Source organism: Agelaius tricolor, unplaced genomic scaffold (genome assembly GCF_023055355.1).
Source record: "Agelaius tricolor isolate 1412-34295 unplaced genomic scaffold, bAgeTri1.0.p SCAF_4, whole genome shotgun sequence".
In the NCBI taxonomy this organism is placed as follows: domain Eukaryota; kingdom Metazoa; phylum Chordata; class Aves; order Passeriformes; family Icteridae; genus Agelaius; species Agelaius tricolor.
In genome coordinates this window covers 14,029,184-14,056,154 of record NW_027269264.1, presented here as the reverse complement: position 1 = coordinate 14,056,154, position 26,971 = coordinate 14,029,184, and the positions used below count along the sequence as shown (strand labels likewise).

At 38.0% G+C, this 26,971-nt stretch overlaps 2 protein-coding genes across 17 annotated transcripts in view; one reads left to right on the top strand and one right to left on the bottom strand.

Annotated features, from left to right (window-relative positions):
• Positions 1-1,013, bottom strand: part of HOOK3 (hook microtubule tethering protein 3) — an 85,934-nt gene extending 84,921 nt beyond the window's left edge. For 3 of the 4 annotated variants that reach the window (XM_071424663.1, XM_071424666.1, XM_071424665.1), the window contains exon 1: positions 836-1,013. In XM_071424663.1, the coding sequence (XP_071280764.1) occupies positions 836-892 (57 nt within the window). In that variant the 5' untranslated portion in view covers positions 893-1,013. The remainder of the gene's footprint in view (positions 1-835) is intronic. The other variant, XM_071424664.1, reaches the window with a different exon arrangement.
• RNF170 (ring finger protein 170) lies at positions 626-25,374 on the top strand. 13 transcript variants are annotated; one of them, XM_071424673.1, is made up of 8 exons: positions 626-839; positions 3,636-3,693; positions 10,523-10,666; positions 15,513-15,588; positions 16,901-17,012; positions 18,036-18,109; positions 19,930-20,034; positions 21,738-25,374. In XM_071424673.1, the coding sequence occupies exons 3-8, from the start codon at positions 10,530-10,532 to the stop codon at positions 22,005-22,007; spliced, it is 774 nt and encodes a 257-aa protein (XP_071280774.1). In that variant the 5' UTR covers positions 626-839; positions 3,636-3,693; positions 10,523-10,529; the 3' UTR covers positions 22,008-25,374. The 13 variants fall into 13 exon arrangements, with proteins under 13 accessions (XP_071280774.1, XP_071280780.1, XP_071280781.1 ...); XM_071424674.1 differs by lacking the exon at positions 626-839 and adding an exon at positions 1,041-1,113 and having other exon boundaries at positions 10,523-10,604; positions 16,904-17,012; XM_071424677.1 differs by lacking the exon at positions 626-839 and adding an exon at positions 1,041-1,113 and having other exon boundaries at positions 10,523-10,604.
• The last annotated feature ends 1,597 nt before the right edge of the window (positions 25,375-26,971 follow it).

Here is a 26,971-nt window from a genome sequence, read left to right as displayed (position 1 = left end):
CGTCTGTGTTATGGTCATTGCTCAGACTACAGGTAGCTGCAAAGCCAGGTTTAATGTCCACCATATTTTGGCTGCTCTTTGAGTGACAGCATAACCTAAAGACATTTATGGGAAAAACTACCAACATTAAAGTAGTATAGAGTAATTTTTATCATAAGATCATAGAACCATAGAAGGGTTTGGCCTGGAAAAGAACCTTGAAACTCATGTGGTTCCAATGCCCCTGCCATGAGCAGGGACACCTTCAGCTAGATCAGGTTACTCAGAGCCCCATCCAACCTGGCCTTGAACACCTCCAGGAATAAATATATCACCTCTGAGGCTGATACTGTAAAATCCTCGACCTCATCGATGAATTCTGTCTCTCGAGACTTAACCACTGCTTAAAAATCAGAGAAAAATAAACAGGCGGAAATGCAAGTTTCCGGTCAGAAAGGCGGCCTTGCTGGTCAGAGGGAGACGGGCAGGTACGAACAGCGGAGTACTGACATACAACGGCATAGGAGGGACCCGAGCCCCGGCCTGCAGCTCGCCAGCCCAGCCCGGGCGCACCTGGGGGCGCTCCCGCGCCGGCCCTCCGGGCCTTTGTTCCCCCGCTGCAGGGGCAGCGTTGAGGCGGACCACGGCCCTGCCCAGGCACCCCCGATGCGCCAAGATAAGACATAAACAAAGCAAGGCCGGGCCGCCGGGGCTCCGCCGACCCGACGCGGCCCGGCCGGGGTGCGGGCCGCGGGGCCTCCATCACCGGAGCGGAGCCGCGGCGGGGCGGGAGGCGCCCGGCGCCGCGGCCCTGAGGCGCGACCCAACTCGGTGCGGGCGGGCAGCGCTCACTCACCCAGGTGAGCAGGCTCTCGCCGAGCTCGGCGCGCTCCAGGCTCTCCACGTTGAACATGGCGGGACTGCGGGGCCGCGGCCGGGTCGGTACCGCCGGTCCCGCCCCGCCCCGTCCCGGGCCGGGCGGTGGCGCCGACACGTCACCGCGCCCTGACGGACCGGCCGCGTGCGCCTGCGCCCGGCGGCCGCGGGGCGGGGCGGGGCGGGGGACGCGGCGCGACCCGGCGGCGTCGGGGGGACGGGGCGGGGCCGCGAGGCCAGCAGCGAGCGGTGGCTGAGGTACCGCGGGGGCACGGGCGGGGCCGCAGCGCACCGGGCTGGGCTGTCCATCCCTCACAGCCGGCCAGGGGGGACTGGGGAGGGTCAGGGAGACGCGAGTCCCTCCGTTGCATGCCCGCCGAGGCACCTCGTACGCCGCCGGGCCCTCGGGTAGGAGGCGTGTGCAGTGCTTCCCCCGGCTCCGTGTGTGTGTGTGTGTGTGTGTGTGTGTGTGTGTCTTGCCGCGGAGGAGCTGCTCAGGAGAGTGTCCGGCGGGGCTGGCAGCTTGGGTTTGTGAGGATGGTATACCACAGGCGTTATCCATGTTGGTGTGGAATGTGGCTTGGCTTCTGGGTGGAGCAGCCCCTACAAAGTTTTCCTCCTTTTGGAGTGGGAAATGACCCTGCAGTCACAAACATATCATAGTCTTAGTATCTCGTGTGGCTTGGCTTGTGTATGGAGCAGCCTTGACGACGTTCTCATCTGTTTTTGGACAAGACAACGACGTTAGCTTCCTTTCAACAGAGCTCTGCTGTAGTGAATTTAATGAACAGGCAACCTACCAGTATCTAAAGGGGGTCTGCAGGGAAGTCAGAGAGAGACTCTTTGTTAGGAACTGTAGTGACAAGGAGTAATGGGTTTAAACTTAAAGAAGGGAAATTTAGGCTAGGTAGCAGGAAGGAATTTTTTACTGTCAGGGGTGTTGAGATACTGGAACAAGTTGTCCAAGGAGGTTGTGGATGCCCCACCCCTGGCCCTGTTCAAAACCAGTTTGGATAAGACTTGAGCAACCTGGTCTAGTGAGAGGTGTCCCTGTCTGTGGCATGGGGATGTTGGGACTGGATGTTCTTTCAGGTTCTTTCCAATCTCTTAACATTCTACAATTCTATGAGTTACTTGCTTAGAACTAGTAGCAAGTGGTGACTAGGAAGAAGGATAATTAGATATTGAAATGGGCTGCCTAGGGAGGTGGTGGAGTCGCCATCTCAATGGGTGTTCAAGAAAAGATTGGACATGACACTTGGTGTCATGGTGTGGTTAACAGGGAGGTGTTCAGTCTTAGATTGGACTTGATGATCTCAGTGGTTTTTCCAGCCTAGTTGGTTCTGTGTGATTCTTCAGGTGATTATTTAATTAATTTTTTATCTCAAAAACAAGGAGTCTGTCTGTGGCCAGGGTGGCCCTGCATCCTTGCTGTGCCCCAGCCAGTGGAGCTCTCCATCATGCTGCAAATGGGTCACCTGAGGAGTTCAAGCATCTCTTTTTCTCTCACACAGTAGTGTGTGTTGGATTTTGGACTATTTGAAGTTTGCAATGAGAGTGTGTGGCATCGTGATAAGTTCTGCAGTTCCCTATCAGTTAACAATGAGCCTGGCATGCAATGACATGGAGGAGCAGGCACAAAGCTCTGATAACGGTGGAGGGTTGTATAAACAAGAAGGGTCACAGATGTGGAAACTGCCACTATTTTCCCTCTTTTCTCACACTTTTTCCATTTAATGAATTAGTAACATGGAGAAAAACTAAATGCTCCCTTTATGTGAGCTTCTTTTGAACTGTAGAGTATTGTAGGAGCTATGAAAATTTTCAAGTTTTCCCAGGAAAGTACTTTCTTATTGATCTCAATCTGCTCTATAAGTTATAAATAAAATTTGTCTTCATTTAAAGGTAACTTTCAGTTTCAGGATGAATTTAAAGTTTTAGAAAACTGCACAACTACCAACTTTCCATTCCAAGTTTTAATGTGTGCTTTAAGTAACATGTTTGGTACTTTTGACAGCTTTCACAGGTACATTGCATGGTTTAAGGTTGTCTATCATATCTTCCTCTGTGTCTCATTTCCCACTCTGCTTTGCCCATTGCCACGAGGTGTAGCTTGTATTTTGTTGGCGCAAACAAATACTGTATTGCTTTTTTGCCTTGCTATCTGTTTTAGATATGAGGTTGTGTATGGAGGTAGCGCTTTCTACAACAAGGTATTACTGGGCACCTTTCCTAAGAGCGATCTGAAACCTCCTCATGCTTAGCTGAAGTACTACCATATTCCAGTAAACATTATTATAATGAAGTGAGAATATTTTCTTTTTCTTCCTACCTGACCAGGAAAGTGAGGTATCCAAGCTGAAGGCATACGCGGGCTCTTTCTCATGCTCCTATCTGCATATTAATTCAGTTCCACCCTCTGGTTTGTTTAGAACTCTGTACCTTTCAGTATGGTTTTGCCTTACAAAGTGGTGGAAAACTTTGTTAGGGATTGTTTTACACAAGCCATACATCACCCAGGCAGATATTCAGAATAGTAATGCTAAACAGGGCATTGCATGTCTTCTTGCTTCAAGTCATCCATGTGGTTTTCGACTCAGGATAAAAATTATTTGAGATATTTTGTTTTCCCAGTAGAATGGTATATTAATTTTGGATTATTTTCCCTCACAGCCTGTAGTTTGCAGCTGCATTACTTTTAATTTGCAAAACATGATTCCATCAGCAAAAGTAGAATATCTACTTTCTTTCTTCTTCTTTTGTTTTTTTTTTCTCTTTAGGAAAAAATGTGCCTCAGAGACTGCTGACCTCAGACCCTGCAGAAACCTGCTTTATCAGGCAAGTGCCTCAGTTGGTCAGTTCGTAACGTATACTCAACAAAATCATTGTTTGCCTACTGAAATTGCCCTCTCCTCTCTCTTAGCAAGACTGTTCAGACCTTTTCCATTCTCTTTTGCAAAGGTTATGCATACACTTGAATGTAGTCAGCACAGTCCTGAAAGCAAAGGTGGTTCATGGTAAGCATATAACTGAATATTATACAGCTGAGTTTGGCTGTATTTCTTGTACCAGCTGAACTTATTTGTAAACCCAAAGTTGATGCAAACTCATAATAATGATGCATTAGCAGACTGCATGAAATTCTAAGAGGATAATCTCAAGTCAGTTTTGACAACCTTGTCACAGAATAGATATCTCATCAATTTATATGTTGCTATATTATAGATTTTTTTTAAAATTTCTGTTAGTAAATGTGCCCTTTGGATTTTCTCCCACTGTGCAGTGGGAGGGGATACTTACAGTGCAGGGGGATACTTAGTACTAGAGATTGTTGTTGGTGCTTTATTCAAGTAAGACTGTGCTCACAAAAATGAAACACTAATAAATCCTCTTTCCTCAAGAAACACTTTTTCTAAGTATACCATCAATCATTTCCATTATTTCTGTTCTATAAAGTTATATTTGTCTACACTGCTTCTTCAAAACCTGACTTTAGTACACTAAGGAACCTGGATAAAAATCTATCACCTCAGGATTTGGCTGATACAGGATTTAGGCTAGTAAACTCAGAGAGTCTTCAACACTTCCACTGTTCATGATGTGTAGTTCATGCCTGCTGTTGTTAATTGCTTCTGAATGCAGTCTGGGCATATCTTTGGACTCTTAAAGATATGCCCAGATAACTGGATAAAGATATACACAAATAACTATAGGATTCAGTTCACTGAGTCAAGTCCATTCCCAAAGTCCCATTGTCAATGACAGAGAGGGACCATGACCTGGTACTACACTGGAGCAGGAAGTAATTAGATAGCTTCTGATGAGACAGGTCTCAGTTTTTGCCCTACATTTAAGAGTTTGTCTTTATTTTGGGAATTTTTGCCTGCTTTTCTCTTAAATAAAATGTGCTAAATTTATCCCTATAGATATTTCAACATAAGCTAATATATGTTCAGGGATTAGATTACAGAATAAGCACGCTCTATTTTAATATGCTTAAATTCTTAAAAGTTGGTTTATATTGTCTGAAACAGGCCAATCTTATTAGAAACTTTTTTATACAAATGAAACCAATTTTTTGTTTGTTTCTCTTACACAGAAGAAAATTTTGAGGGGTTAAAGCCTTTTTATTCTTAAGAAAGTGTGATTTGTGATATTTGACTAGTTGGAGATGAATTAGCTTATCCTGGAAAACACAACCTCTACAAATTAAGCAGCTTTTTCAAAGGGTGGGAGCTATGCTTTTGCTAATAAAAGGCAACTGGCAAAAGGAATTGCAGGTTCTGGCTTGCACCCTGGCCCACCATCACTTTATAATTAACTTATAGTTTTTTGAAGAACCAATGGTGGCTGTACTGCATCAAGAGAAAAACACTCAAAATAAAACTGAAATAAATGAAAATCCAAAACTCCATTTTTCTCATCCAGTTCACTCCCAGCCCATCCCATAAAGGACACATTGTTATCCAAATTACCTTTCAGATGTGGAGCAAATTGTACCATGCTCACAAAGTCAATACAGTAAGGTTAATAACTTGTGTCTCACATCAGTATTGCTTGTGTGTTACCTCATTTTTTACTTCTCAGACATCAAGAGAGCCTCTTATTTCTTTTTCACTGTGCTTGCACATTCCTTTGGTAGTGTGTCCTAAAAATCTCTGTGGTTTTAAGAGTATATTATCATATGGCACTTCCCTGATAAACTCAAAAAAGTTAAAATACTTCAGAAAACTATGGGAAAAGTTCTGACTTTGGATAGCTGACAGCTGTTTAACATATCATGGTAAAGACTGGATTGTTTTTATGAGTCATGGCATAGGGTATTGTTATAGCAGTGCTTTATGTTGAACATTGAAAGTCCTAATAATACTTTTCAGATCTGAAAAATTAAGAAATAATACATCCCCACTAGCATATATCTTTATTCCCTCACATTTCAATGTGTTCTGTATGAATTTCCAAGAATAAAAGCCATTGTACTTGCAGTATTGCTCATTATAGTTCTCTTTTTTTTTTTTGCTTAAATCTGCATGCATTGTTCATACATAACCACAGAGGGGAAAATGTAACTTTAAAAAGGTCTGTAGACTCTTAAAATGTAAAAAAAAAAAAATTAGTGTTACCTTCTGTCAGTGATCACTCTGAGAAAAACTTGTAATAAACAAGGTGATTTTCTGTACAGATGATTAATTACTGACAGGTTTACAAATAAAACTTTATGATTTTACAAACAGTAAATTGCATTCCTTTCTATTGCAAAACCTTTTGTGGACAATTTACTCTGAGGTTGTTTATACTCTCTAGCCATCAAGAGCTCTCATGGAAATGAACCGGTTCCCAGTCTACTGGGATGCAATGTCAAGCTGTAACTTAGCTAGCCCAAATGGATGGAGGCGTAACTCCTTGTCTTTGTCCCCCTTTTCTGTGTTGTTTTACTTGAAGCAAGTGCCAGTAGTCTGAAGAATAAATAAACCTGGAATTTAAGATTTGGACTTTGGCGTTGTTTTTGAACAACACTTTGGTGTTGTTTTTGAAAAGGAACAACTTTTAGGAAAAAGGCCCAGCATTTTTGTCAGTTTTTAAGTTTGCGATTGATATTTTTAAAATTCTGAAGTTGGTTGTACAAATTCAAGTTTTGATGTGAGTATTATTAGATGTTGCTTGGTTTTCATCCTCTCATAGGCTGGAGTTATGCTTGCATTTGAGGAAGCTATCTTTATGAAATGGCTAAAAAGAGAAAAAGTCATAAGTATAACCAGAAATCATTTCTCCGAATTTAATATATTTTCAATTACTGCCTTTTTTCCACTGAAGTAATCTTACACAGTTGGTACTTTTCTCATAGCTAGCGTAGACAGGAATTAATTTATTGTATTAAAGAATAGAAACAGAGCAATGAAAATAATTCAAACCTTCTTTGCAATTTTAGAAAGAAACAAGGTAACCTACAGCAAAGAAAGAAAGAAAACCTTTAAAATAATTTAATATCTGAAATGCCTGTGATGTAGAACCCAGATCTGAAAATAATTATATGAGGAAAAGGTTGATGAAATGCTGTCATTTTTTCATAACTGGAAAAATGTAATGAATCAATGGATGGAATTTAGTATGAGCCATACTAACTCACTCTTGAATTGCGTCAAATTATTAACAGTGACTATTTTAGGAGTGGTTAGATATATGTAATAAAATCTGGTTCTGGAAGGTTTCTCTGACACACACTTGGTCTTTATCAAGGCTGGCTGTCTCCAAAGACTGAGTCTTCATTACATTATTTAAATGTCCTATAGCTTGCTTCTTAGTTGCACCAGCTGAAAGAGCAGCAATTGCTGAACACAAGCACTGTGAGGCGAGATTTCTTAGAAGCTATTTTTATTCAAACCACTGCAGATCACTCTTTGGCTGCTGTAGTTGCACTTGAAGAAACATGAACTGCAAGCCTCCAGTTCTGGGTATTTTGTTTGAAAACATTCAAGATAGCCTTGAAATCACAAAATTCCTTCCTCCTTTTTTCTATTAGTGTATTTTAACATTTTCTTTGTAGACATTGCTTTTTTAACATGCTATCTTAGAGACAGGACGAGGAGGAGATTGTTACTGTCTCTACTGAGGCATGAATTCAGAGAAAGTATGTATTGGTTCTTTTGAAGTGATACCCTCTGTTTTGTAGTGCCTAGTCTACCCAAGTCTTGTCAGCTCTCCTGTGCAATGATCTTATTGAGAGAAAGTGTTGGAAGTAATAAGAAAAATATACAGAGCACTTGTTGGCTGTCCAGAAACAGCAAGTAAATTAAAATATGAACAACATGGGCATTAAGCATTGATAATTTGTCTTCTCTAGAATTTAGTGATAGAAGCAGCTGGGAATGAGACTGAGGCAGATTCCACTCCCCCTCTATATAGTCTTTGCAGTATTGATACATAAGTAAAGACAAAGTGTCTCAGGGTGTTTATGCAGAGAGAAAAACTGTGCAATAATTTTTCTTGTACACTATGCTTATTTCAAAACGTTATTGGGAAAGTCATATGTTTCAAAATGAAGGGCTGAAGTAGATATAAGTAACTGGCATTATGTGCAAGAAGGAAGAGAAAGTGAGGATCTGTGTATTTCGTTTTCATGTTCTGATGCTAACTTTGGCACCTTAGTTTGGTATTTCAAGAAATATGAGTGAGCAGAAATTAAGGCAAGCAGATGCAGTGAATGCTATTGATGGTAGGCAGATAAGAATTTGGAGTGTTGTTGCAAGGAACATACAGAAAGGGAAGAGCTGGAGTAGATGTCTTGAAGGCTGTTGAGGGAAACTGATTTAAATTGGTGTGATATTGATAATCTTGGTGTTGTTTTCAAAGTGCATCAAGCAAGCAGTGACAGAGGAAGTTCAGGTGTTAATAGAAGTGCTTGCCTTCCAAAGGTACAGTTAAATCATCTGTATGTCTCTGGCACAATAGGCATTTCTGAAAAAAAACCCAAACCCAAAACGATGGGTAGTACTTAATGGGATGTAGTTGTCATTGGCATATTAGTGTATTCTAACAGAACTGATGTGGAGCAAGGGAGTAATTATACCAGTTCCTTGGCATTTATGTCTGATTTTGTTCTGAGTGGTCAACCCAGAAAAAAACAGTGGAACAGAGTAAAAAATTAGTCAACTGATAATGATACTTAAGGAGGAAAAACATAGAAATGGAAGATATTAGCATGCACAGTTGTGGAAAATGGCTGTCTCAGAATGATGCAGTGTAAGAAATACAAGCTTCTTCAGGACAGGATATGCAAAGAACTTAAGTATATAGGCAGGTAATGTTAGGTTAGGGAGGCATCACAGCACACCTGCCAGTCCAGATCCTCAGCACCAGGGAACCACTGCTCAGAAAAATTTCACAACATCTTAACCTCATGGCTTTAGCTATAGGAATGTAATTGTGTAACTAGCTATGCAGAGAAATGCTCTAACTCCTTGTGTAGCCCCATGTTCCTATGTAAGACCTTTCCACAAAGATCTGGTCTTTCATTTGTTAGTATATATGAAACGTGTGTAAACACTGACCTACTTTAAACATGCCTTTCTATGACTCACTGGTGTTCCACCTTTGAAAGAAGTTACTCTTTCCAAATACTGTGACACAGTTGCTTGTTGAAAGCTGTAATTAGCAAAAAATTGACTATACTTACAGAAATAATAGTCTCAGTTCAGATTGGCACACTTAGGATAACTTAGTTTATTGTTTCACTTCATATATACTTCATTATTCCATTTTAGCTTTCACAGGGAAAGCCCAAAAATACAACAATTAATGAAATCTCCCCTTGTTCTCCAGAAGTTTGCTCTGCTCTTACATACTTACTTATACCACTTACACTTCTTAACAATACTCTGAGAATGTATCAACTTCTCTTGTATTCCTGCTACAGAAGGCCGCTGCCACAAATGTTAGGAAGCTTGAAAAAAGCTCTACTGCTTATACTAGAAAAAATGTGGAGGGTGAGAGTAGCTGTCTTAGCGAAAAATACGCTTTTTTATTAGCAATAGACTGACATGCTGAAATTTTGTCAGGGTATTACAGGTATCCACTTAAATCCTGATGACTTGTACTCCATTTCAGTTTTGCAATTAATTCAGGGCCAGAGGGTGTTTGGTAATATTTTCTAGACAGCGAGGTTTAAATTAAAAATGACACATGAGCTGTGGAGTGTAGTGAAACACTGATGAAAGCTTGCAAGCTGGACTAGGAAACAGAAAAAGATACCAGTCTTGATGCCTTCAGAAACCAATACTGGGATTTTATGACAGCTTCATGGAAAATAGAAATGCATGGACAGAGCTTCAATATGACTTCTCATGTCATTTGACAGAGTTAGCTTCACTGTTCTGATTTTGTAATATTCATAGCCATAGTTCATTTCACTTCCTGATTGCAACAGCAATGATTCAGCAGTGGGTTGGAAACTATTTTATTTCACGTCTCCAGCTGTAGGTTAGTGCTGTGGGTTAAAAATGTTAACCTTAGTCACTGATGGCTACAAATGTGAAACAAATATAAAACAAGTGAGTCTAACTAAGGATAATACTATTTTTCTTTCAAGTTTTCCCCGTGTTTCCAGCTAAAGGCTGGTAATGCACAGAAAACGGAAATGAAGTTTAAAATGTATTGGGTGATTCCTGTGTATCGCAATGAGCATTTAACACTAAAACCAAAATGTCCTTGTTTCTTCATTCATGTAAGTGGTGAAAGTTAAGTTTCTGTGTTGGCTTAGCCTACCAGGAATGATGTAGTGTGTAATAACTAAAATTCTTGATAATGCAGTCTTTTAAACTTTCTTTCAATAGACAGTCCTTAGAATATGGCCAGTTCAGTAATGACCTACTCCTATGCAATTTATCTTATAAAGATTTCAAGGTAAACTATCTGACTATTTTTTTTAATGTTTAAATCATAACACATAACACATTTAAGATTTGTTTGCTACTGCATAAGACCTCTACAGCAAACTCAGTGTTCGTTAAAAATGGATATATTCCTTCTTTTTGTACCACTCTTTTCTCCAAACAATGACTATTCTGTTTACATATTGTTTGTAACTGTGTTTAAAATGTCTGTGCACATAACAAGACATGACACATACATTTTAATATATGTATATATATCTATTTTTTTTGCATTTTAGAGCTGTGATGGCCAGTCACCAAGCAGAAGTTCAGAGTTTGAAGCTAGATAATGATTCAGTTATAGAAGGAGTAAGTGACCAGGTACTGGTGGCAGTTGTGCTCAGTTTCACTTTCATTGCTGCTCTGGTATATACGCTTTTAAGGTGAGAATGTGTTGAGAGGAATTATTCATTTTTTATAAAAATCCTAACTTTCTTCACAATTGCGTGCATTGGTACATAAAAACTGTGATTTTGTGACAGTAAGGAAGGGGTTGTTTGATTGCTTACTATGTTTAACTAATTGCTTGGTACACCTAAAATCAAAAGTGGAGTTTAACGCTTCCATATCTTCAGATAATCAAGCTTAGTAGTGTTCATCGTTCATTAAGACGGAAAATGGTTAAATTCACAGTCTGTATGGCAGCTGTGTTGTGTTTGGTTAAAAAGTACAGATTTGTCAACGACTCCAAGATTAAAATTGGATATATTCCTCCAATGTATGTTCTAGCTGAAGTCTCCTTCCAAGAAAGCAAACAAACAACAACCCAAATCCAAATAAATTGATTTTTTTTTTCAAATGAGTATGCTGTGCAACAGTGGACTGCAATGTGCATTCCATACAGGAAAATGTTAAGTTCAGAATTCAGTAACTTTAATGATGAAGTCATCAAAGCTTATTTTTATTTCAGAGTTTTTCTTTGCATCCTAACAAACATCTTAGCCTATGTGTTTTGGGAAAATGAGCTTCAGATTGGCTTATTTTATTTTATTTTATTTTATATTATTTTATTTTATCTTATTGATGTGTGTAAACCTCTGAACCGAGAACAGTTTTCAAAACCAAGGGAACTCAGTTTTAGTGACACAGTGGCATCATGGAACTTGAAGAAGAAATGTCCACATGAGAAATATTGCTAAGGTCGGGTTACTTGAGAGCAAGCTACTAAATAAGCTATAGGTAGAAAAACTTGGTTGGACTGCAAGGCAGTGCTACTGTTAAGGATCAGGATATCACAAAAGAATCTAAGAAAGGCATTCACTTCACCTTGCCTTTTTTTTTTTCCCAAAGCTGTTTCAGTTACTCAGATTGCTTTAATAATGCCTCTTTTTTATCTGCTCTGTTATGATTTCTCTATCCTTCATACTGACATTTTTGGCATTTGTGACTTGAATTTTAAGTGTTTAGTTTAAAAGTTAACACTTTATTTTTGAACTCTAGAAAGGCAAGTAAGAAATATTAAAAAAAAAGTGAGTGGAACAAGGGTCAGCAGTTGACAAGAGTAGCAGGAGTTCAGTCAGAATTAAGTTCAGGGAGATGATGCATCAATTATGAAGAGTTACTCAGGGAGGCAGATAAGGCTAATTATCGACTGCCTCTGCAGAGTAATGAGGTAGGTAAAAAGTTTGACTGTGAATCCTGTTACATGCCTTGATGGTTTATTTTCTGGAGGGGCAAACAAACTGAAAACACAAAGCTTCCAGACTTTGGAGATCTGTATTGTATGATTTGTGGCCAGTGACAGGACTTGAGGAAACACGTGAAGCTGAATCAGAGGAGATTTAGGTTAAGATACCAGAAAAAAGTTTTTCACCCAGAAGTTTGAGCAGCTCCCCAGGGAAGTCACAGCACCAGCCTGATAGAGTTGAAGATGTGTTTGGGCAATACTCTTGTGCATATGTGTCTTGAGATGTCCATGTAGGACCAGGAGTTGAGCTAAGTGATCCTGAGGGGTCCCTTCCAACTCAGCATATTCTGTGCCTGTGATTCTATGACTGACAACTGAAAGTCTTACCAGTATCCTCTTAGCTCCCTGCTCTGCCTTCTGGTACCTTTTGAAATTGTCTGTATTCAGCAGCACTCTTCATCTATCTTCTTTGTATTGTTGCCCTCAACATCTGCATAGTACTTTTAATTTATTTAGCAGAGAGGAGGAAGTGAGAAAGAAAAAGAGTATTTTCTTTTTCTTCTCTAGTTACCTTAGACAGTACAGTGGTCTTTGTGTTGCTTATATGGTGTTCATTACCCCAGTTTTTTTCTTTGCCTTTCATGCTTCTGTATCAACAGAACTGAAATACTTAAGTTGGGTAGGAACAGGTCATGGGTAAGTATACAGGAAGGAAGCTTACAAGGTGATGAGTAGCTGCAGGAGCTGAATCAAAATGGAAATGAGCAGCAAGGAGTATGTGTTGCAGTAGATTTTAGGGGGCAGAAGCAGAATATGGAGAGAACTGTTAAGGGATATAATTGTTGTACTTGTTTCCAGGTGAAAGAAAATGAAGCATCACATCAAGGCTTCATTCATGCTTCTGGCGGAGAAACTTACAAGCCATAATTAACATTTTTAACAAGTTGCAGCTGTGTAGTTCAGGCACTATATGATACTTTTGTGAAGCCTGTATGTTTTTGAGTTATAAATTTTGATAAAATGAAGCCAGATTTTTTCCATCATCTTTTAAACTGGTGAGTAGGTTGTCACATTACAAATGAGATTGTGAAAATTCAGTGTATTCAGCAAATTAAAGGAAGCCTGATCCTTTAATTCCCTACAAGGGATTTGTCCTAGATGACTTAACTGTTCCATATTTATGGGTCTACATGTTTAGATTTTTTAATCTAATTTTTCTATCCATCATATGGTTTGATTATAGGATCAAGTACTATTTTCAGCAGAAGTGAGGTCCTTAGTCCTTGGAAATTAACAGTGTCCATCACTGCACAGTGATGCACCAGTCCCCTTAAGTACTATCCCTCTATTTCCTTGTGTGAGACTGCACACTGAATGAGTCTTCTTCCTTCCAATAATAGTTTGGTGGGGCCCTCTGTGGTACATAATACAATCTTTCCACATCATGGGACCTTTTCCCTCAAGTTTTGGCGTGCTAGCAGTCAGAAATAGGGAAATAAAAGGCCTTTGCATCTAACTTTATTTCTTTCTGGCTTGTGTTTGATAATGCCTCTAATGACATGGCACCATATTGGTTTTTATTTATTCAGTTATCTTCTCACACTAATTGCATGACAGAAGTTATAAATTTGATATGCCTTGAGCTCTGCCTGTCCCTTCCTGAACATCGCATGGTTTTCAGCTACATCACTGTCTTATGCATAAGTGACTGTACATGCTGTACCCCTGCAGCTCTACAAATGCTCTCATGATTTCGGCATAGTATGTTATACCAGGGTAAGGTCATATAAATGAACACTTGCAGTAGCAAATTTGCTACTGCTAATTTAGTTGTTTATGGAGAAATCAGAATAAACTGTCTTACAATTCATGCCTTGCGCTTGTGTGTGAATCAAATTGGACTTCAATATATATCAGACATTCTGGAAAACTGAAGATGTGAAATACATTTATTTTGTAGCATCTAAACAGAAAAATACTTCTATACATATAACATGTATAGCAGACAACATCCACAAAATCTGATTCATGGAGACCAAAGGTGCTTAAGAAGGGTTTTAATACAGGCATTCTATCATCCAACTTTCATATGTCACCCATATTAGTATTAAATAAATTTTCTTTTTACAGATGGTCATGTAAATATTAGCATGAAAAATATGGGACTTGTCTATTTTTCTTTGAAAAAAGAATGAGGCAGACAAAATTTTAAACATTTTAGCAATAACGCAATAAACATTTGAGCAATAATGCAATATTATGATTGCCCACATTAACTGAAGGAAAATATTGCAGAAGCTTCTAGAGCCATTGAGGAAATTTTATAATATAACTGCAACCAGAAAATATCCTGAAAGTTCAGCCAGTCCAGCCCTCATCTCTGACAGATGATCAGCTTACCTCAATATCCCTGGAAGTATTGCAACCTGTTTTTTTGATTTAACTTTTAGTCAGGGATAGACCAAAGTAGCCTGAGGTAATCTTGTCTGATTTTATACATTATGTAGTTAGAAATGTGTTTCCACAAGCCTTAGATAACTGTGGGAAATAATTGCTCATATTTTTAGACTGAAAGACTTTTCCTGTCCCCTTTTCACTTCATGAACGGTCTTCTATATAAACTGACATTTCTTAAGTCTTTCTCTAATGTATAAAAATTGTGGGCCGTAGTTCCTATTATCTTCTGAACTTTCTCCAACTTCTCCATGTGTTTCTATGCATTTAGCCCAAAATGGTGAACAGAATCCAGCTGAGACCTCAAGAGTACTGAGCAGAATGTATCATCATTCAAATCCATATGAATTAATAAAGCATAAAAATTCATATGCTATTGACTCATATTTATTGTAACTCAACACCTCTGATTGCTGTCAGCACATTTTTAATTTCAAATCTGTCCCATTATGCTTTTGAATTTCAAATTTGAAATATATCCACCCTTCTTTCTTCATTGTGGCCCTTCCCAATGATTCCTCTTGGTGTATCTAACCTGTAGTTTGCCTGCCTGTAGAATCTTTCTTTTTTTAAAAAAGAGTGACTTTAAAAGAGTGGTTTCTTTTCATATCCAGTCTGCTGATAGTTACATAAATTCAATATTCGCAATGCAAGTTTGTCTACTCTTTCTTATGCAAATGTCATGTAGCAGATAAAATTGAAGTAATTAGGAGGTTCCAACTCTGTGACTTGGGCAATGAGTGAAAAACTAGTAATTTATTGAGCAATTTCTTGAGTAGACCAACAAATAAGAAACTAGCAATGGAGACAAAAACGTGTCTTTAGTCAAAAAGCTTTCAAGCAACTTCATTTTTTTTAGGTTCAAGGCTTAATTTTTTCTCAGATTAAAATTAATTTTAACATGATTTAATGATTGGTTGTGGAGTCTCTGAAAAATCCTGCCGCTGTACAGCTTTAAGTGTCCAAAGTAACTTTAGGATCCAGAATAAATTCCTGTTTCCTTAATTATTTGTGTACTTCCTTTAAAATCCTTTATAGCAGGAAATAATTTTTTTTTTGCCCTTTGTTCAGGTTTCATATTTGTTTCAGTGAGTTATTTTTCAATGTTGGATCACAGGGCTTTTTATTGCTTGTATTTCCTTTCACAGAAATGAACATCAGAACATACATCCAGAAAATCAAGAGCTAGTGCGAGCTCTTCGTCAGCAGCTTCAAACTGATCAGGTGCTGTACCAAGTGTTGGCATCATTCAGCTCTCTGATGTGGGGTACTGCAGGCTTCTCTGAGGTTATGGAAGAAGATGATCTTGAAAGTTATGGGAGCTTACTTACTGTACAGAGGCATCCTTAAAGTCCATCAAGTAATGAGATAATGTACCCTTTTTAATGGATGCATCAAGTAATTAAAACTAAATTTTGGCTGGTTCTTTTTTCAAATAAGTTTTTGCCACAAGGTGGAGTATGTTAGATTATGCTGTGTGCTTCCTGGAATGTTCCTGGGAACTGTAGGGTAAAGGAAAGGAAATCTGGAGTACAGTTTGCTGAGAGAGGACAGGGGTAGATGTTTAGACTGATAAGCAGCGTGTAGCAGAACAATGGCACAGCATCAGAAGCCAGGCACAGAGAGACAGAGAGGAACTTTTTAGCAAAGCCTTTAGTCACAGGACAGAGAGTAGTGGTTTTAAACTGAAAGAAGCTAGGTTGAGATGGGATGCAAGGAAGAAATTCTTTTCTGTGAAGCACTGGAGACAGGCTGCCCAGAGAAGTTACGAATGCCCCATCCCTGGAAATGTTCCAGGCAGGGTTGGATGGGGCTCTGAGCAGCCTGGTCTTAGTGGAAGGTATCCCTACCTATGGCTGGACAGTTGGAACTTAGTCATCTTTAAAGGCCCTTCCAGCTCAGACCATTCAATGATTCTATGACTGCATCTAGTTAAACTGAGTTAAACTGGTAGAGTCTATGCCATACTTTTGGAGAATATTGAAAAGTCTTTTATCATTATATTTCTCGAAATAACGACTGTGCATATTTATGTGGAAGACAAATACGGCAAAATGGGGAGAAAAACAGTTTCATGACAGTGACATACACAAGTTGATATCTGTGTGTGGGCTTGGAAACACTAAATGCTGCAACTGGTAAGCAACGCAGTTTGGTTACCTGGCTCTGGACAGAACCACTCAGGATAATGAAGTAACAATATAGATCCAAGTTGTTATTCATGCTCTAGCATGTCTAACCTGACTCATTGTGAAGGACCAAGGAGGTTCTTTCTTTGTGGTCTTTAACTGGTTTGAAGCACACACTTACTTAACAGATGAAGGGAAAATAATGGTCCTGTCACAAGAATGTGCTTATTGAATCAATACATTTAACTATGTTTAGTTTTTACATTTAAATATATTTCTCATTTCACATAGTTCTGTGTTTGACAGTTTAACTTATAGTGAATGAACACCAATTTATTATTTTTTAGAACTCAGTAGACTTATATAATATAGTATCTCCAACACTTTGTGTTTTCCTGCTGTTCCAGCAGGATGCTTCTGCTGGTGATCGGCATCGCTTCTATACAGATATGTCGTGTCCAGTCTGTTTGCAACAGGCTACGTTTCCTATAGAAACAAACTGTGGACATCTCTTCTGTGGTAAGCAAGGAAAGCTCCTAGCACCAAAGTTAAAAACAGAACAGAAATACAAACTTTTGGCACTAGCTCAGGCATCCTAATTCAAAACTTTGTTTGCTTTTAACTGTTTATCATTGCATCTGCAAAATAAATAATTTTTTATAAATAGTTGAGAAAATACATTTAGGAATAAACAGTTACTTTAAGAGTGTGCTGCATTGTTTTCTATGCTATCAGGAATGAAACTGTTTAATTTTAAAATGTCAAAGAGTATCATTTGTTTCCAGTTTAGTAAAAAAACTCAAGATGTTGAAGAACATTTGGGAATGTACCATTTTTTTAAAAACTGTTTTAGAAAGAATAAAATATTCTTTATTTCACAAAATATTTTTTCTTGGAAGTTCTGCAGAATTATAAGTAAGTGCAAAATTGATTAAAGTGTTTGGTTTTGTGGTTTTTTGAGGCTATATTTATATACTGACACCCTATGTAGCATTTTGCTTCTTCTCCTTCATTTTCCCAGTAGAATTTTTCCATCTCTTTTTTTTTTTTGGTATATAGCATATACCATGCCCAGTTGTTTAAATGAAAAACAAGCAAGTTTGGAAAACAGATAAAATACTTACATTTTTATATTTGTCTTCATCTGTTGAAACTGATGATGATAAAGCCAAGTTTTTAGGATAAATTTTACATCTCTTGACATTTTTGTGACTTCTACATTTTAAACTGGCAACAATTTTTATTATTTGCTTCTTCACTTAATGAATAAAAATTTGTTGTGTTTCCCGGAAATAATGCCTTAAAATTATTGATTCAGTTGAACCTATTCAGGAGTTTTCTCATTAATAGCATTGAATTTGAAGACGTTAGTTCTTGGTATCTTCAGTGAATGCTGTACACAAAATTACATCAGAAACTGTAGATTTAACCTAACTGCTTATATACACTTTTTGTTGTTTCCTTTGCCGTGAAATGTATTATTTCAGGCGATGCATTTCTCATCTGAGGAGTTTAAATGTGTGTGTACCTTACCTCCACCAGGTTCCTGCATTATTGCCTACTGGAGGTACGGCTCATGGCTGGGTGCCATCCGCTGTCCGATCTGCAGACAGACGGTAATATTTTAAATCATCAACGACCTGTCAGTTTGGCTGTCTAGAATAGCCTGCCAAAAGGCACTTACATGTGAGCTGCAATAGCGAGGCTGGCAGATAAAGAAGTCTGAGAAACTGAAAAAGTACAGAGGGATATGTGAGACAGGAATGGTGGACATTCAGTTTTTCTGAACTTCTTGCTTTGACAAGTGGCTCCAAAAATTCAGATTGTTCTGCAATAGTTGATAACTCAGCTATTTTTCTGTAAAGACTATATGAAAACAGAAAATTGTGAGATTTAAACTATGATCCTTTCATGCTTTCTGTTGAAGATGTTATTAACTTCTTTTACCAGAATTTGCATCTGAAAGGCTTGGCTGCACACTACTGGTTCCTGAGAAATACGCTCTCTCTTCCCTCTGTCCCTACCAAAAGACCTATCCATGTCAATTTCTTATTTTGGTCTTATTTTTAACTTGTATGTATTATTAATTTAATCTTTGTAGAGAAAGCACTAACTTACTTCCTACGCAACTTACTTACATTGTCAGTTTGAAATATGTTCCTGCAACTCATTAAGGCTTAGGATCTCTGAGTCTGATAGTGTATGTTTTAACAAAAGTACATCTTTATTTTAACAGTGCACAAACTACAGAGCTAGTAACTTCTGATGAATTATGTAACTCATGTCCTTGTCCCTCCATTGTATCCTATTTTGATTGTGTGTATCAGCAGGACAAATGACTGTAAGAAGACAGTTGAAGGAAGAAAAAATAGATATGACTGGAAGAAGAATGAGTAGGTTTAGAGTGTAGCCAGTGAAGAAAAAGACACAAATAATAGGTGGGGAAGGTGTGGAAAAGGGGAAAATAAGTGATTTTCTTTATTGTCTTTCCTTATATATGTTTTCATTTATGTTTCTCTGAGTAACAGGTATATTAGGTGGCACAGTTTGCATGGTTATGTATTCATTCTAACCCTGATTTATAAATGGTGAAGGGAAAGATGCATACATGAACATGAGTCATACAACAGGTTTGTGGCAGGACCAGAAGTTGAATGTAGATCTTCTTATGCTCTCGTTTCTGAATGTGACTGCCACACAGATTTATATTTAGTTGCCAGTTACAGAGGAAGCTTCTGAAGACTATAATAATTTAAAGTACTATGCCTTCCCTGTTTCCCATGATAATCTGCATTTTTTACCTGTACATTGCTTCCAAATAGAAGTCTCAGCAACTCCTATGCAGAAAGATAACGTACGTAAGGTCATACTCACATGTATCTTATTTCTCTATGTTTGCATGAAAGTTAACCCGAGAACAGAGCAAAGTTCTCAAAGTCCATACAAAATAGTTGAAGGTTAATATCTTTTTCTTAATTCATCTCGGTATGAAGATCCATATGCAAAACTATGAGTTTTGCTGCATGTTTGTTGTTATGCAAGGCAATCCTAAAAATAGGAAAAGAAAGGCCTCATTGATTGCTTTATTCTATTTTCAATTTAGAAAAGAAAATTAGATTAATTTGGTAAATTAGTTTTTTTCTCCAAATCATTTGTCCCACTTATGAAACAAAAAGCATTTAGGTGTTTAGGAAGCCTCTCTTAAGAGGAAGGTTATTTTGTGCTTTTTTTAAAAATCTCTTTAAAAATTAATATTCTGTAAGGAGCTGTAAGGAATTAATTAGTTAAAATTTAATAGCAGTACCCATGCTAGTAATTTTCAGGTTATTCTCCTATTAACTATTCAACTAAACCAAAGGTTTTTTAGTTTATATAGTTAACTAAAGATGACTGTTTTACATTTGCATGTGTAGCATAATCTCCCTGCTGTGCCTAGGTAACACTATTCTTACCACTCTTTGGTGAAGATCAGCAGGGTGCAGCCCAAGTGTTTCAAGATGTTAATGATTACAATCGAAGATTTTCAGGACAGCCCAGATCGGTAAGTTTTGGGTAAATTTAGGTGGAAGTCAATGGTGTCAGGAGAGTTTGAGAGCAATTTTTATGTTTTTTCCCCCCTTCTTTTTTTTCCTTTCCCTGGGATATGGATTTTCTCTTCCCAATGCTTAGGGCCTAGGCAACTTTTCTTTAGGAAATTCATATTGAAATGGTTAGGCCAAACCCAAAATTATTTATTTGTCATTTATGAAAATGTAGGCAAACTTACTTTTTTCTTGTAAGTGAGAATCTACTAAGTCTTGAGTTTTCTCAAGTGTTCATGTGTTAAGTTTGTTTTTAGATATGAGTCATTATTTTGAAAGGATCAATAATTAGTCAGTAAAAATACTTAATGAAATAAATGACGTGCAAGGAAGAATATTGACTTCATTGGTCTTTTTACACTGATTATAAAGAAGAATATGAAGTTCTGCTCTGTGCCTTTCTCCTCAGACAGCTGTACGTTGTCTTGATTTTTTTTTCCCCTAGTTTATATTACAGTCTTTTTTCTCCTTTCTGAGTAAAGAAGAAAAAGAATTTTTCTTCTGTAAATAGCTAAGAGGGGTGGTCAAAGTTCTACAAATGTTAGAAAGTCAGCCTTGTGAGCCCATCTCCTGTGTGCATGTCCTGTTTTGCAAGGTGAAATGCACACACATGCATACTAGTAACCTCCCTCCTTGTCTTCATTTGTAATGGGATTTGGATATAGCAAAAAGACATTAAAAGAAAAATGTACAGTACAAAGAGACAAAAGAGGGAGGAGTATTTTTCTAAACCACAAAATGTATGGGTTTTGTCCAGAAGAGGTTGAAACTGCCTTTCAGGCTCCATTAGACCTCTCTGCGAGCTGTGTCTAGTCCCCAGTAACCTGTCTGAGGTCATGCCAGAAATCTGCACTAAAGCCCTAATTGGACTAGATAAATTGTCTTTGATTTATACACAGTGTTACCACGTACAAAATTTCTTTCTCAAAACCTTTTTCAGCTATGGCACTAAGTCATTCTGTATGGAGTTTAACAGCTCTATGTAGAAACTGTGTACCATAGAAGGGAGCCAGTATAAAAAAAGTTTTAAAGTTCACCCCTCCCTGCTCGTCACAACAAAAACCTGAATATTTTCTTTTGAGCAGTCTCTTGCTAAGCTGGCAGATTCATAGTAGCAAAATGGAAAGGAGGCAGGAATGGATTCATTTAAAGGTTCTTTAGTTTACTTTGAAGCTTCATCCATCCTTTGGAAACTTGTGTGAATCACTGGTTATACACCAGGAGAGGGGGTATTGTGTTTCTGAAAAACTGTAACCTATTCTACTTTACCCATTAGGTTTTCTCTCACAATCCTGGTTTGTCTTGCATTCTGATCAATATTTTACTCCAGTTAACCTGTTTGCTGTTTCTTACTTTCCCAGTCATTTGTTTTCCTCTATTAGTCATTGATTTTCCTTCATAATAGATGCCAGTATATTTTCTCGTGATATATATTAAGTATATGTTTTTCATTGTAGAATAACAAAGTTTAACTGTTTCTTGAAAACATATATATTCTAATGCCTTTCTGCCTGGTAAAACTAAACTCATTAACTCTTCCCAGATTTTGTTTTAATTCCTATAAACTAACAGAATCAAAGATATAATGTAGTAGTAGAAACTTCAGTTTAGCATGGATGAGTTGCTAAAGCAAAATACTAACTTTTAAATTTTTTCTTTATAGATTATGGAAAGAATTATGGATCTCCCCACTTTATTGCGACATGCTTTCAGGGAGATGTTTTCTGTAGGGGGCCTCTTCTGGATGTTTCGCATCAGGATATTCCTCTGCTTGATTGGAGCCTTGCTGTACCTGGCTTCACCTCTGGATTTTCTTCCTGAAGCTCTGTTTGGAATTCTGGGGTTCTTGGATGATTTCTTTGTCATTTTTCTGCTGCTGATATATATCTCTATCATGTACAGAGAAGTGGTAACACAGCGTCTAAATAGATGAAATGGACAAAAGTGACCTAAAAGCCAAGTCAGTTGTGGAATGTTTTAAAAAGAAAACTATAATGTAAGTATGATATAGCAAGGTGCCTGTGTATGATTTCAGTTTTAACAATTTTAACAATTTCTTAGCTGGTTATGTTATACAAACATAAAGGGTTAGTATATGGTGATGCTTAACTGGAATCTTTAATTTGTGCATTACATATGCTTCATAAGGAAGAGGTTAGTTTTATAATGCTGTAATAAACCACCTTAATCTACTTCCACCTGATGAACAACTGTGTGTAATGAAAGCAGGAAACACTTTCTTTGGTGTGTTGTGGTTTGTAAAAAAGGAGTTCTAGCAAAGTACTTCAAACAATAAGCCCTTTGCATTATCTAGATGTATAAGAAAAATCAGAAATTCTGATTAAATTCAGATAACAGTACAGTTATCATGGTTAAATTGTTTGATGTCTCCCTGTTGTGGACTAGATTTTTTTGAAATTAAAAATTGCTTTTTTTTGTCTCTGTGGAAGAAGAAACCCAAGGACCGCATTACAATTATCACCTTGCAGTTTGCTGTTGTCCACATGCTTCAGAAGAATAAGGATAATTCCTTGGTATTGCTTGAACTGCACTATGTACAGTTGCATGCAATTTGTACCATTTTATTTTTATATTTGGGAATATATACATAGTATCTGCTCTACACTGAGAAACCAGTATTATGCACATCACACTCATTAGTGCTCTATTTTTTAAGCAAGAGCATGGTTTTTCTTTTCAGACTTTTTCATTTGGCAAGTATATATCTTAGAAGCAGAGGTTTTGTGCTGCTCTGGGTCAATGCAATATGGCTGAAATGCAACTTTGCATTTCCATATATGCATTAAAATATTCTGCCAATTAGAGAGGACACTCAAATTCCAAATAGTGGTTGAAAAAAAGAAGTCAGAACTGGATGTTTACAGTACATGTACTTGTATGTGTACAGTATAGATGTTTACCCAAATGTACATTCTGCAATATACATGTACTAAACAACATAGATATTGGGGTGATTTTCAGTTGGAGTTTTCTTGTTTGGTTGGTTGTTTGATTTGGACGTTGATAGAAGAGGTTCTGAATTACCTTGAAAAATAGTGATAAAGGACCATAAAAAAATATTGAAAGTGTTTTCAAAAATACCAGGGTATTAATTATCCTTAAAGCTAATTTTTTTTTTATGTTGCATTTGAGCATAGGCTACCATAGCTGTTCAAGTAATTTGAAAATGCTTTCATTTTGAGCAAAGATTGTGACTATAAAGATCCAGGATATGACAGATCATTGTACTTTTTAGCTAGAGGACTGATAATTGCAATTTAACTTCCTGAGTACTTGAAAGACAGTGAATTAATAGGTGATTCTTTGTGTGTTTACATATATAGCTGAGACTTAAAACGAAAGGGACCTTTTCACTGCTTCTGTGTTTTCCCCTTGCAGGTGTCTTTCTACAGCTTCTAGAACTTAAGCATGTGCAGGAGGATGATAGAGCTGAAACCTCAGGTGTCAGTCATTGAGGGTACAGATTGTCCTTCAGTGTCAGTGTTCTAAATGACATTAATTTAAAACTAAATTCACCAAATCTTCATTTGTAAATTTAGTTTTGGAAATCCAAGGACATTTTACAAATGAACTGGAAAGCTAAATTTTTCTTTGTTGCTGTTTGTTAGAGATGGGCAAGAAGTGAAAAGGGAAGGAAAGTAAGATTTGGAATAAAAGAGCAAGAAAGAAAATTACATTTTTGGAAGCAATGCTAGCTGACTTTTCTTGAGCATCTTGGTTGAGCTTTTCACCATTTGTTGGCATTGCTAATGTATGGTGATGTTTTAGTTTTAGTGGCTACCTCAGTTAAAGCTCTTTAAGTTGTTATTGAGTAAGGGTGAGAAATTCATAAGCTGTTAGGTGCATTTACAAAGCAAGACAGTAGTTTAGGATATTACATAAGACAGGATTTCACAGTTTTACTATAAGTGTTGTTTTTAGTTTTGGGGTTTTCTTTCTCAAGAAATCTAGCTGAAAACAAACCCCAAAAATTCTTTATTGATTGAGTAAATTTAACACCCTCTTTTCTCCTGGAGTTTAAGTTGTAGGTCTGCTTTGAGAAGAGTGTGAACTGCTCTTGTAATTAGAGTTTCTTCATGGAATTTGTTGACCTACTGCTTCATCCATACTTTTACCCTATGATTATAATTTTCCCATGACTCTCTAAATCCAGAGTGGATATAGATGCACATGAAGCTGCTTACTGATTGGTTGTCTTTGAATTTCCCAATTCCATGCGCTACTGTGAAGTTCATGTGGAAATTTCCGATCCCATCTAAGGGGATCCTGTGTATCTGAAATCATACACAAACCACATCTGAAAGACTATATGAAGTTTCCCCATGTTCTTTTTCTTCAGTAAAAGAAGAAAAAGATAGCCAGAAGGGTTTCACTCAGAGGCTTCTGCTTACTTTTGAGTATTGAGTAACGTTGTAGTCTTAAATTCAGCACATTAAATGCTTGATAGAATTATAACTGTTCTTTTCAGTGATATGCATGCTTGCCTGTGGCTATTCTTTTTTGGTCCTGCAAGCCAATGATAAACAGTATTATGACTTGTTCAGGCCTTTTTGTGTAATGCAAAGATGCATCTGTCCTGCAATGTCTGGCCACTGCTCCTTTCCACAAATCTGAAATAGCTATAAGTTAGCTGTCTTGGGTGCTTAGCTTAAGCTTAACCTAAGAACTCCCAAGAAGCTGGAGATTAAAATATGACCATGTAGTATTCCTGAACTGTGTGCTGCCAAGTTGTTCGGGCAGCAGTGTGAAAGGTAAGGGTTAGGGCTGAACACTGGCTTCAGAATGTGAAGGAAGGAAACAGGTGATGCTGTGTGCAGAGTGACTGCAAGCATTGCTGTGGTTTTGTCTCCTGAGGTGGGGGAGGCGTGTCACTAAGAAGGGGAAATTTTAAAAAGGAAAACTATAGCATGAAGATGTATGGGGATAAAACACAGTTCTTGAAAGACCACATGGGCACCAAAAGCTATGTGAAATATTTGATTGTTCTAGCAATATTAACAGAGAGGAAAACAAAAATTATACTTAATAGCTCTTACAAAATAACTTGTAGCATCTTGAGGCCTAATGATCATCGCTGTATAGAGCGATCCATTTCTGTGCTATTTGTGTGCCACACTATTGATGTCTGTGAGGATCAGGCACAGCAGTGTGGTTTGGGGATACAATTTTGCCGTAAGTTTCATAGAACTGTAGCAGTATGTTACACTAGATTTTTAAGACAAAAGAATTTAAAACTACTTATTGTTACTTTTAATGATAATAAATTACTGTTAAAGAGATTCTCTTGAATTATTTTATTTTATTGACTATCTGGATGCAATATTGTTTTATTTCCCCTTTTTCCACTTCCATGCATTAAAGTTGTAAGTGTGGCGTCCCACCCTTGAGGGGAAGGGAGTACTCAAGATTTGTAGGTGCCCATGGTCAAAAGGAATGACAAAAGTCAGAGGATCCACGAACACTTACGAAGTTTTATTAGTAAATTACATACTTGGCATGGAAATTGGTATAAGTTAGGACCTTATCTCCTCTATGAACACATGGCAGTGGGTTTTGCACAGAGGGGTAAGGTGAAAGGGGACAGAGAAAGAGAGAAATTAATTAAAGAGGGGGAAAGAGAAGAAAGGAGAGGGGAAAGAGAGATGACCAGTCCTAGCTCCAGCATTGAATCCATCTGGGGTGTCCTGGGGATGTCCACACATGTGGGCTTGGTTGGAATACCTTTTATAAATAAATCTCCCCATCTTGGAGATAAGTTTGTCACTTTCTATGCAAATTAGTAACCCTGTGCAGTCCATTCCTCTAGACTTTTCTGGAAATGGGTTGGGGATGGCTTTGGGGATCTTTGGTGGTCTCAATCCCCTCTTACAGCCCACTTCTCAGCCTCATCCCTGCATTTGTGCTGTGTTGTGCTCATCTCCAGGAGCCAGAACTAGGACATTTGTCCCAGAAATGTGCTGCCCTACCTCCTTGTGGCCTCTTCTCCAGCCACATCCTGTATTATTACCAATAATTCCTGGCTGTTATCACCAATAATCCATGGTTGGCTCCATCTGGCTATCAGTTTTTGAGACATACACATTAGCCCTCTTGTTTCCTAGGATTCTACAGGCAGTAACTTTTCTGCAGTTGTGATCTGTTTTTGTTGTAGTGTCTGTGGTCAGGATGTTTAGAGTTACCTCAGTGGTTTTCATCTTTATGATTGCCAAAATAAAGATTACAAAGTTTCTAAGAACTTAGTAGAAGTGTATTATACATCAGATGTCCTTCCCCAGCAGTCCAACCCATTCCATCAGATCCATGAGCACTAAGGTTTCAGGCTGATAAACCAGTACAGATGATCAGTTAGCCCTTCACATAACAATCCTCAAGCAAACAAAAGCATAAAGCCAGGTGTATGGGAATGTAAGCAAACAGAAAATAGTCTCTGTAAGTTTACAGGAAGGATGAAGATTGGGCTTGGAATAACTGGATGTGCCTTCTCTGTGCTGCAGTCCTGAGCTTTTCTTAATTGATGTCATGAGATGCAAAAGCATTAAGGGGTTGGCTGGAAGGGATATTTAGGGGTAAGGTGGGAACTGTTGCAGTATGTAAGCAAGCGATTCATCAAAATTTGTTTTCTGATCTTCACTTTGGTCCTTACAGAGAACAGTAAGAAAGTAGGAGGGGAATGAACAAAACAGCCAAATCCTACAAGGAAAAGAGAAATTAAACTAGAGCAGCTTCAGGTCACGTTGGTCAGATGCTGAAGACCATAGACATAAACTGTCCTAAGCTAGCAAACTGATGAGGTATATTTTGGGTCAACCTGCATTAAACTCATTACCATGACCCTCCTTAGAGCCCACACATAATAGCAACCACATCAGACAGCAC

Coding starts and splice junctions, on each gene's coding strand:
- RNF170 (XM_071424673.1), top strand. CDS start 10,530: ATGGCCAGTCACCAAGCAGAAGTTCAGAGTTTGAAGCTAGATAATGAT. Junction 10,667..15,512: donor CTGGTATATACGCTTTTAAG/GTGAGAATGTGT, acceptor TTCCTTTCACAG/AAATGAACATCAGAACATAC. Junction 17,013..18,035: donor CTGTGGACATCTCTTCTGTG/GTAAGCAAGGAA, acceptor TACCTCCACCAG/GTTCCTGCATTATTGCCTAC.